The 12051-nt window shown below is 38.7% G+C and overlaps 1 protein-coding gene across 1 annotated transcript in view; it reads left to right on the top strand.

Annotated features, from left to right (window-relative positions):
* The window catches only part of PHIP (PHIP subunit of CUL4-Ring ligase complex), a gene marked incomplete at its 5' end in the record, with an annotated part of 124164 nt that overhangs the window by 17468 nt on the left and 94645 nt on the right, over positions 1 to 12051 (top strand). The window contains 5 exons of the mRNA XM_089681311.1: positions 3291 to 3391; positions 9831 to 9871; positions 10038 to 10136; positions 10923 to 11070; positions 11599 to 11733. Of these exons, the coding sequence (XP_089537437.1) occupies positions 3291 to 3391; positions 9831 to 9871; positions 10038 to 10136; positions 10923 to 11070; positions 11599 to 11733 (524 nt within the window). The remainder of the gene's footprint in view (positions 1 to 3290; positions 3392 to 9830; positions 9872 to 10037; positions 10137 to 10922; positions 11071 to 11598; positions 11734 to 12051) is intronic.

Here is a 12051-nt window from a genome sequence, read left to right as displayed (position 1 = left end):
AGATGTGTCTGTAGTTGTAAGTGACTTCCAGAATTCCAGCTCCAGAGAAGACAAAGTTTAGCCTTGAAATTGTTGTGAGAACAGCAGTGTTTGGAAGAGTCCACCCCCTGTCCTAAGAATATTTTCCTCTAAAGTTACATGAAGGTGAATTGGCCAAGGAGATGTCATTGAGATATGGGAACATATCTGGAGGGAGCGTAGGGCAGATTGCTGTGTTTTTAGGTTGGTAATGGGGGGAACACATCTGCAAAACACCATGGAGCCTTAATAAGGGGGATACTGGAGACTGGAAGCTACAAGCATTTCATAATTTCTGGTTCGCCGGATATAAACAACGCCATTTTAAAATTGGGAAAGCATCTGATCACACCGATCTTGGTGTGATTAGATCTCTCCTCTGCCCTTAAAAGCATCTGGAGTCTTATAGACCCAAGATTTCTCAGAAAAGGATACCTGTCACTGCCTATTGCTAGCACAGGGGATATTTTCATTCCCTGTGGTAACAATAAGTCATCTGAAAAAAAAAGGTACAGTGTAAAAATAATTTAAAAAGGGCACAATAAATAATAATAAAAAAAATAAAAATAATAATTCACCCCCATCCCTGTGCTCGCGTGCAAAGGCAAACGCAAGGGGTGGTCCCATGGTGGTATGTAAAAAGAGACTGCACCATGCATGTGAGGTATCACCGCAAACGTCAGATCGAGGGCAGTAATATTAGCCCTAGACCTCCAGTATAAATCTAAAGTGGTGACCTGTGAAGGCTTTTAAAGCATCGCCTGTGGATATTACAAATTTGCATCATTTGCATGGACATGTGCAGTTTTAAAGCATGTCATGTTTGGTAGTCGGCGTAACATCATCTTTTTTTATAGTTTTCAAACAATTGGGCAATATATTGTGTGTTTGTGCATTAAAATTCTAAAAAGTGTATTTTTTCCAAACATTTTGCGTTTGAAAAATCACTGCGCAAATACTGTGACATAAATTTCAACACACACCGTTTTATTCTCTAGGGCCTCTGCTTTAAAACAATATATAATGTTGTGGGTTCAAAGTAATTTTTTTTTAGCAGAAAAGGCTTGGTCTTCAAGTGGTTAGAGTGGGTGATGTCTGGCATAAGCTTCTAATGTTGGCCCTGAAATGCCAGGATAGTGGAAGAACCCCCCCAAATGACCCCTTTTTGGAAAGTAGACAATCCAAGGTATTTGCTAAGAGGCTTGGTGAGCATTTTGCAGATCACATTTGCTAAGAGGCATGGTGAGCATTTTTCAGATCTCAATTGCTAAGAGGCATGGTGAGCATTTTGCAGATCTCAATTGCTGAGAGGCATGGTAAGCATTTTGCAGATCTCATTTGTTGCCACAAGGTTTTGGAAAACTAAAGAAAACAAAAATGTATTCTTTCTTTTCTGTTCTGTTTCAAAACCCTGTGACAAAAATGTTATCTACAAAATACTCACCATTCTTCTTATAAAATTTATTGAGCTGTCTACTTTCCAAAAAGGGGTCAAAGGGGTGTTTGTACTACCCTGGCATTTTAGTGCCTCGGAAACTGTGATAGGTAATGAGGAAGTGATATGAGGAAATATGCTCTTTGAAAGCCTGGAGATGGTCATTGGATTTTGGGGGCGTGTATGTGGCTAGGCTGCCAAAAATCCTCTCATGTGGTATCCCCATACTCTGGAGAAGTAACAATGTGTTTTGGGGAGCTATTCCACATATACCCTTGGCATGCCTGAGCAATAGATCGTTTAACAACTTTTTGTGATTAAAAAAATAATTGTTTTCCAAAAATTTGTGGCAAAAAATAAAATGTTCCATGGACTCAACATGCCTCTCACAAATTCCTTGAGGTGTCTACTTTCCAAAAAAGAGTAATTTTTTTTTTTTTTTTCTTTGTACTGCCCTGGCATTTTAGCACCTCAAGAAATGTGTTAGGCAGTCAGAAAGTAAAAGCTGTGTAAATTCCAATATATATATACCATAGTTTGTAGACTCTATAACTTTTACACAAACCCATTAATATATATGTATTGGGATTTTTTTTTTTTTTTACCAAAGACGTGTAGCATAACACATTTTGGCCTAAATTTATGACTTTGTGTTTACTATGTTTTTTATAACAAAGTAAAAAAATTTTTTTTTTTACATTTTTGGTCTTTTTTTCGCTTGTATCACAAACATTTAAAAACTCATTGGTGATCAAATACCTCCAAATGAAAGCTCTATTTGTGTGACAAAAAAAGGACATACGTTTTGTTTTGGTACAGCATTTCATGGCCGCGCAATTACCAGTTGAAATAGCGCAGTGCCGAACACCAAAAAATGGTCTGGTCATTAAGGGGAGTAAATCTTCCGTAAGACAAGTGGTTAAGTGGAGAGATGCCAAAATAGTAGACATTATTTTGTACATATCATGAGGGAAATGTCTACAAGGTCCTATATTTCCGCTGTTCAAAAACATGTCTGCTGTATTTGATCATCCATAGAATTCCTAACACTGCTAGAATGAACTACTGCATTTAATTCGAGGCCTGGTATTTATGACTGGTTAATCATAGCACTACCTACAAAAGAATGTCCGTGATAGTTGCCAGTTTTGATGCTTGTCACTCCAATCTTTGTTCTCTTGTAGAGCTGCACAGGTTTTTTAGCATCAACCCTTCCAGGTGTGCCCCAATGCATGCCTTGCTTCCACCTGTCATCCACTATGTCACTAGTTTGTCCCTGCCTGTGACAAAGTGGACGGAACCCGTAAGTGTTGTATGCTGAGTGTTCTACTGGCATGTGTAGCTCTGCTAAAGAGTGAAGATTTCAATGATGGACAGCAGTATTAAGTCTTAACATTCAAACTTTAATTTGGAATTAGTTTTTATTTTTTTTTATTTTATTTTTTGTCAGTTTGTTTGACCCTTTAGGGAAGGTTAAAAAAAAACTTTTGGCATAGTTATTATTCAACAGTACTCTAGTTTTATTTCTTAAATTGCAAAACATACAGCTTTTCACAGTATATGCCCAGCGCAGTCTTGAACTGGAGTGTTTATTCTTTGCTATCTGCACTTTAGAATTGCTTTCATGTTAATTAACTGATCAAAGATTTTGCAGTACTAAACATAAATAAAATAAATGCAAGTACTTACATTGTTCACAGAAGGCGTTTAGAAATGTTCAGCCATTTGTATCTATTTTATTAATTTTATCGCAGTCTTTCAGCCTTTGCCAACTTTGGTCAGGAATTACTTGTATGGTACATTTTTTAAATCTTTTTTCCTTAATTTTGTTCTTTAGGAGGGATGTTTCTAGCTACAGGGAGCACTGACCACATTATAAGAGTTTACTATTTTGGCTCTGGTCAGCCGGAGAAGATTTCTGAATTAGAGTTTCACACAGTAAGTATTTTTAATCTATAATTCACTGGACCTGTATTACATAGATGTACTTTATGCAAAAATAGGCCACCCTAACTCAGAATAGCTATTAGTTTTGCATAGTTGTTGTTAAAAATAACCAATTTGTTTCTGCTATTGTTTTGAATCGTCAGTAACAAAATATCTGCCGGCTGCGGCAGGGTGTGCACATCCAAGTGATGTTTCTGAGCTCCTCATGAAATTCATAATTGTGGTGGTTTGTCATAATTTTTGGGAAAATTAGCTTTTAACCAGCTGACTATGAAGAACATATTCCACGACTTACACAACATTCACATGTGCACTGTTAGGATGCTTATTCTTCATAGAGGTTTTTTGCCTTCTTCTGGATCAGCTGTGGGTATTGGATTTTGTATATGGCGGTTTTCTATTTTATATATATATGTTTCTATTGGTTGAAGAAGATGGACTTCTTCAACCTAAGGCCCCTTTTACATGGACAGTTAGATCTTCGCTTTTAGCTGAGGTTAGAGGAACTTATTTACCGCAGCTAAATGCAGACAATGCATCTCTATGGCTCCATTCACACATTGCGTTTAGCAACGTTTTCAAAACCTACGGTTTTATGCGTTTTAAGAAAAATAAAGTTGACAGCGTCCAGGAGCGATGTACAGCAGCTATCTGTAGATAAACGCAGTTAATCGCAGTACAAAGAAAAAATAAGTAGAGAATTGCTATAGAAAAGGCAAGAATTTACTACCACAGCTGAATGCGGCTGTATGTAAATGCAATGTATAAACGCAAGTGATCTCTGTGCCAAGAGTGTAGGAATTTCAAAATAAACATGCATTTACAAGCGGCAGAACAACTGCCCTTGTAAAAGATGCCTAACTGTGTAGTTGTATTCCCAGTTGGCATCACAGTGATCTCACGGTTCTTTTGAAGCCCAGGCTTATATTATCTAAGGTTACACCTGCTCCCACCCCATTCTAATGCAGGCCATAGATTTGGAAAAAATCTCTATTTTTCTTCCGAAAAAAGAAAAATCGGTTGGTCGTAAAGCCAATTAGATCACCAATTAGAACGAAAATCGGCGGATAAATTCTTTGTAATTGTCACCTCTACAGGAAATGATGTTGTTTTTGTGGGGGCAGAAATGCTGTCGTTTTGTCGTCGGAAATGATGTTGTTTGACCTTTTTGTCCCCCCTCTTTTCGTAATCTGCCGGCAAGACAACAGCAACGTTTTGTTCCTACGAATTTTCTTCATTTATTGTAGTAAAATGCCCAAATTAAACCACAAAAAAACGATAAAGCAGTCTGAAACCCCATACAGGGTTCCCTTAAGAGCTCAGGGTTTAAATAAAAGTATTTCTTTTGGAAAAAGTTTTCGAACTGCTCAGACAGTCAAAAAACCTACTCCTTGAAGGGTCCCCCCGCTTTAAAAAGGGGAAATGCCAGGGGGCCCTTACAGCTGTTTGGACCCGAAATATCCCATCAGCGCTACCTGCATGTATTGAAGAAATAGCAATTTCAGTTTGTGGCTATGCCCTTTGGTCTGGCCACAGTATTCATGAAGATGCTAGGCCCAGAGTTTGCTCTCCTACAAGCCAGGGGGACTCCCATTCTAGGATATCTGGATGACCTGCGTCTGTGAGTGCAATAGCAGAATGGCCTCAGGGCCAACAGATGGTGCAAGTCTTATAGAACTTTGCCTGGGTCCTCCGTCTCCAAAAGTTGACCTTGAACTGTCAGACTGCCTGGTGTATTTGGGCCTCATTCTGGACATGGCCCTGGCATGCCTGTTTCTTCCCCATGAAAAGTTTTCAGCTCTTCGGGCCAAGGTACAGGGATTGCATTTGCTGGAGTATCCCTCTATTTGCATAATGGTGCTGGGTTTTATGGTAGCCTCTTTCATCAAAGTTTCATACGCTCAGTTTCATTCAAGGATGTGTCAACTCAACATCTTGACAATTTGGGACAAGAAGATAGTCTCTGAATTTCCCAGTGCTTCTTGGCACCAACACCAAGTTAGCCCTGGATTGGTGTCTGTCCAGCCCTGCACCGGTCATCAGCGGAAGTCCTGGAGCTCAGGGCAATTTACCCTTCTGCTCTGGACCCCCCTACTCTAGCACCAGTCTGGGTCCAATTGACAGTGTCACAACAGTGGCGTACATATATCATCAAGGCAGAACCAGAGTTGGGCTACTGTTCGAGAAGGGGAGACCATTCTGTCTTGGGCAGAAGTTTATGTTCCTACCCTGTCCGCAGTTCACTTTCCAGTAGAAAATTGGAAAGCAGACTTGATAAGCTGCAAACTACTGGATCCTGTAGCTTGTTCCACTTACTCTGTCTCAAGTGGGGCACATCAGACATAGACCTGCTGATGTTCGGCTCAACAATAAACTGGACAGATTTGTGTCCAGACACCTTCGGGGTGGATTCCCTAGTCACACTGGAATCCGTTCAACCTGTATCTTTGTCATAACTCCCTTTCCCTTACCACATCCCCAAAAAACTTTCATCTTATAGGGTTTACCACTGCTCATGGAAAACCTACCTTGTTTGCAGCATTAGTGGAAAGTTTTTTGTCCAAGGAAGTACTCATTGGTACAGGTTTTATCCATCTTTCATTAAGAACTGGATTCTTGGCCCAGAGAACAAATAAGGGTCAGGTTTCTGTCTTGGCGGTGCTTTTTCAGTGAATACTAGCTTTCCATTCTTTGGTCAGAGCTTTTGTGCAAGGAGTGATGCACATTATACCACTGGTATGCTCTGACACCCTGGACCTCAGCCTGGTGGTGTTTGACCTTCAGAGGCCTCCATTTGAGTCTTTTGCCACAAAGTTGCCTTTCTTGTGGCGATCATTGCGATCAGGAGAGTATCTGAAATTTGTAGCCTTCTATAATGAATAGTTTGTTCTTCACAAGGACAAAGCTGTTTTTGGACCTTGTAACTCTTTTCTGTCTAAGGTGGTCCTGGCATTTCATTGAAATCAGGACATTGTTGTCTTTCTTTCATTCCTAAGCATGCTAAAGAGATTTCCCTGCACTGCCAGGATGTGGTGAGGCTGTGCAGTCATGGCCTCTGTGTCTGACGCCCTGTGTTACCAGTCTGCATCTCGATCCACAATTGCTAGGTGGATTTGGGCAGGTCAGTATTCAGGAGCACAACCTCAAGGGGAAGGTTTCCCTCCTTCCATGTAAAGGCACACTCCACCAGAAGTGTTGAATCTGCGTTGGTATTTAAGCATCAGGCCTCAGTCTTCTGCATACACATTTGCCAGGTTTTACTGGTTGGATGTTCAGGCCTCAGGGGACGCTGGGCTTCTTTGTAGACTCCTCCCAGGTGGCTCTGTAAAACGCCTTCTCTGTTTACTCCTTATGTTCTAATTAGGAGGTTTGTTCCTGGTGGACCTGTTAGCCAGTATTTTCTGTTGCCTGCTCCTCATAGGTTTTTTATAGGACATCCCAGTGGTCTAAAAGTTAATTCTCCTGTGTCTTGTGATGTTTGATTTAGAAAACAGGATTTTTTTACTCACCTGTTAAAATCACTTTCCTGGTGTACATCACAGGGCACAGATTTTTCCCTTCTTGTTTCCCTCTAATATTGCTTGCTGCCAGAACTGACACATTGTTGAGTGTGGGTAGGGTTATTCAGGGCTGAATCAAGCTTTGATATTTGCCAGTATTCAGACAACTGGAGGTGGAGCATAACGCAATAGTCTTATGAATTAACTCACCTGTGATATAATCCAAGAAAAGGTTTTCTTAATCCGTATATTTAACCACTTACGTCCAGGCACTTTTACCACCTACCTGTCCAAGCAAATTTTCAGCTTTCAGTGCTATCACACTTTGAATGACAATTGCACGGTCATGCACCACTTTACCCATATGAATTTTTTAGGATTTTTTGGAGACAGCTTGAGGTGATTGTAGCCGTATTAGGATTTTTTGGAGACAGCTAAAACTTTATTTTGGTGGTATTTACTCACTAATGGGATTTTTATTTTTTTTGTTATAGAAATGAAAAAGTCCAAAAATTTTGAAAGTGTTTTCTGTCTTATAAAATTTTGCAAATAAATAATCTTTCTTCATAAGTCTTGGCCAAAATTTATTCAGTTATCTTTTTAGTAAAAAAAACCCCAAATTAGTTTATAACCAAAAATTATAATTAAAAATTTTTTTTTTAAACATACTGTCACCCTAGCAGTACAGTGTCACCATAGTGACACTGTACTACTTTTGGGGGGTGACGAAGATAAATATTTTATTATTTTTTTTACACTGATTGCTTTTACACCCATAATGGCTGTAAAAGCAATCATTTCTCCTCTGCGGCTGCATTCTTGCAGCCATTGAGAAATACTGTGAGAGCTGTGACTGGTCACAGCTTGTCACATGGTACAAGGCTGTTGTGAATAGCCTTGTACCATGTGACCTCTGTGATCATTCACAGATTTCACTAGTAGTAAGCAATGATGCCAGAAGTGACATCTTGCTTACTACTATTCATGTGATCACTGATTGGCCAATCAGTGATCACATGATCCGGACCTCACACAGAGGTCCCGTACAGCGATCAGTGGTCCGCTGGGTCCTAGGGAGTGCGGACAAGCAGGGAAGCTGAACGTTTATAAACGGCCACCCGCCCCGGCACTGCTCTCGTCCGGCCATTTAGATGAATTGGTTGGACGGGAAGTGGTTAAAAATCCAAGTATTTAAAAGCAGCTTTTTATTGCCCATATGATTCTACAACCCCAATTCCAAAAAAGTTGGAATCCTGTGTAAAATCTACATAGAAACAGAATGCAGTGATTTGCAAATCTCGTAAATCCATATTTTATTCACAATAGAAAACCTATCAAATGTTTACACTGAGAAAATGTACCATTAAAAAAAAAAAGGTAATTTTGAAATATTGCAGCAGCCTGTCTCAAAGTTGGGACATTGCAACAAAAAGCTGGCAAAGTAAGTGTTAATAGGAAGAATATTTTGCATAAGAACATAATTAGGTTAATTAGCAACAGGTAACATAATTGACTTCCTGAGATGCTCTTTTTATACCCAGAGTGTCTCAGAAGTAAAGATGAGCAGAGGTTTATACATCTGTGAAAAGCTGCATCTAAAAATTGAAATTTTATGTTGAAGAACATTATTCTGAAATTGACGAAGACTTTAAATTATATCATCTACAGTACATAATTTAATTTATTGGATGCCCATGATCTTCGGGACCTCAGATAGCACTGCATTAAAAACAGGCATGATTCTGTGCTGCATGGGCTCAGGAATACTTGTAAAGATCACTGTATGTGAGCATAGTTTGCTGTGCCATCCTAAAATGCAAGTTAAATTTCTCATGCAAAGAAGCCATATCTAAACATGATCCAGAAATGCCGCCATCTTCTCTGGGTCAAAGCTTTTTTTTTTTTTTTTTTAAATGTTCTCTTGCAAAGTGGAAAACTTATGTGATTTTGATGAATATAAAATTGACATCGATGCATCCTCCAGACTAGAGGAGAGGTATTTTCCAGGCTTATCAGCACTCCATTCAGGAGACTGTATCTCAGATGGTATGGGGGTGCATTAGTGCATATTGAATGGGCAGCTTGCACATCTGGAAAGGCACTCTCAGTGCTGAAAGATACATTCGGATTTTAGAGCAGCATATGCAAGAATGGGACAACATTCCTCTCCCAAAAACTCCAGCAACTTGTCCCATCAGTTCCCAGACATTTACAAAGTTTAAAAAAAGGGGGGAGGGAGGATGCGCTGTGGTAAACATTGCCCGGTCCCAACTTTTCTGGAATTGGGTTTGTGCTTTGCCAGCTTTTGGTTACCATTGTTATGAGATTTTCAAATCATTGCATTCTGTTTTTATGTAGATTTTTACACAACGCCCCAACTTTTTTGGACTTGTGGTTGTAGAAGTGTCGCAACAGTTTCACAAAAAGTAAAGATTTTACATTTGTAGTAGTGGATATGTTTTGCTTTAGTTTAATCAGAAGAAAACTCTTACATTTGTGTCAAGTAACTAGTGGTTTAATGCTCGCAGGCACTTTTTTGAACAGTGAAAATTGTGCAGTAGATGGCCTGTGTTTAGTAAAAAATTAATTTGAGGCAAATATAAAAGGGGTGGGTGATGAGCCATGTATTAAAAGAAAAAATTGTAAAATAGGCATTACATTCTGCTTTAGATTTCACTTAATTGTTCCTGTTTTGGTCTGTTTAAATATACCATTGAGAGTGTTCTTATATCTGACAAAAAAAAGCTGTACATCCATCCAGAAATCTTGTTAGCGGATAACTTCATGTGCTCTCCACCTCTGTCCAGTTAGTGTTCTCTGCTTTCTTCATTGACTTCAAAACATCACCAGCTTTAGATTTTAAGGTTTATGTTGAATGTAAAATGTATTCATATCTTGTTTTTGTACTTTTTTTTTTTTTTTTTTTACAGGATAAAGTGGATAGCATCCAGTTTTCAAATGGCAGTAGTCGGTGAGTAGCACTATTGGGTTGTGGTTTCTTTAGCTGTTGCAAGCATGTGGTCCAACTGCAAACCATAACTGAGACTTTTTTTTTTTTTTTGCAAATAATCAGTTTGTGTCACAATTTCATTAGTGTTGCTTCTTCATTTTAATGTTTAAAATGATTAATTTTCAAGGTTTGTAAGTGGGAGCCGTGATGGGACTGCTCGCATTTGGCAGTACAAGAAAAAGGAGTGGAGGAGCATTTTATTAGACATGGCTACTCGTCCTACTGGGTAAGGCCTACATTTTGCTGCACTTGATATCAAGGTGAAACAAATCAAACTGATGAGATAGTGCAGCACTTTAAAACAAAAGGAGCTGAATTTACATGCTGGCATGGAAAAGAGTTTCTGCTATGCATTGCTGCAAGCCAGGGGAAGATGATTTAATACAAAGAATACAGTAAATAGTGTATGTCATGACTTCCCTTTCCTAGTTTTTATGGCCCCTACTTTATTACATTGAAATTATGCAGTTTACATGATTGTAGTATTCTGCTGTCCTGGTCTTATTGTGGTCAAATTATAAATTGACCTTTACTCTTAACCTTTTTTTGCAACCAATTTAATCTATTTCCTGTTAATTAGCTCCATATGTCATGCCATGCTTGTTGCATTTTTAAAAGAAACCTAATGAGAGAAATATGTATGCTGCATTTGCAGATCACCTTCTGAAATGCTGCTTTTCTGACAGCCATGCATTTACCAGGGACAAGTGTGCAGCAAGCAAAGCCAGGGTGATTTCTGAACTCCTGACCTGCATATTTTCCCAGTTCAGGTGCTCTGAACTAACCGAAGCCATTGGATCAGAATATTAGCCTAGAAACTTTCATTTCCAGAAGAAAAGGGGCAGTCTATGCATTTTTTTCAGCAAAGGTTTCTTTTAAGACATCTTTGTTTCTTCTGCATTTCCACCTTTACATGTAAACTGGGAAATGCATATTTGTTTTTTGTTAGGTTGTATTTTGCTTATGATTTGACAAAGTCTGAATATTTTTCTCTTTTCACTTGCTGTGACAGCGCTCAAGGTGTGGAAGACAAGACAACAAAACTAAAAGTTACCATGGTGGCTTGGGACCGTCATGATAACTCTGTGATCACTGCAGTCAGCAACATGACTTTAAAAGTTTGGAACTCGTACACTGGACAACTCATCCATATCCTTATGGTAAGAAGCAAAACAAACTTGTCAACCAGTTTTAATACTTTAAAACACAAATCAGGATTAGAGTGTCAATATAAATGGCAGGTCCCCCTTCTCTTAACCATGCACAAAAGTCACTCTAAATGACTTTACGAAATATTTCTGACCTTGCACCAGTTTGTTTTTTTCACTCTTGTCACGGCAGATGGTAGTATGTACACTCCATAGTTATTTTCTTCCCTTCCATTTACCTGTTCGAACTTCACCCTCTCTGTTATCTGATATCCATGTTGTCCTTATCCAGTCTTGGCACCCATATTGTGATGGTAAGTGAGATTTTGGTCTCTCCTAACCTCTCTCCAGACCTGACTGCATAGCTTGAACAATATTACAATTAGTCTCTCCAAGTAAAATGTACTTTATGATTTCTTAAAAGAAAATAAACTACAATATTCTTCATTTTCATTTTTTGTTTTACATCACTAAATGATTTATTGCTTGATGCAAGGCTTTTCATCTTTTTTTTCCTTTCTTTTTTTTTTTTTTTAAAAGGGGCACGAAGATGAAGTTTTTGTACTCGAATCCCATCCCTTTGATCCAAGAGTGCTGTTTTCTGCAGGTCATGATGGCAATGTCATAGTATGGGATCTAGCTCGAGGAGTTAAAATTCGTTCTTATTTTAACATGGTAAGCTTGCCTTAGATAACTAACACTTGTAGCATATGGCCATATATTGCTTATGTACACTGCACATTGCAAAAAACTGTCTTTTGCTTTATTCGACAGTGACTGAGTGTTTCATCTCTGTTGCGGTATGTGAAACCATGTGATTTATCAGAAAGAATGCATTTAACATTATCTGCAGTTAGCCACAAAGTCCAAAGTTGTGTATTATAACAGCCTGTACTATAAAAAGTTCTCTGCTTTTCAAATAGCGATATCATAAGTTGTTTGCAGCAAGATACAGCTACTTAAACATGCAAAGTCTTTAACCCAGCTTTGTGT

The sequence above is a fragment of the Staurois parvus genome, unplaced genomic scaffold (assembly GCF_062004578.1).
Source record: "Staurois parvus isolate SC_StPar_1 unplaced genomic scaffold, SC_StPar_1.0 ptg000264l, whole genome shotgun sequence".
Classification (NCBI taxonomy): domain Eukaryota; kingdom Metazoa; phylum Chordata; class Amphibia; order Anura; family Ranidae; genus Staurois; species Staurois parvus.
The sequence above is the reverse complement of the archived record's forward strand: the minus strand, read 5'-3'. Positions and strand labels throughout refer to the sequence as shown.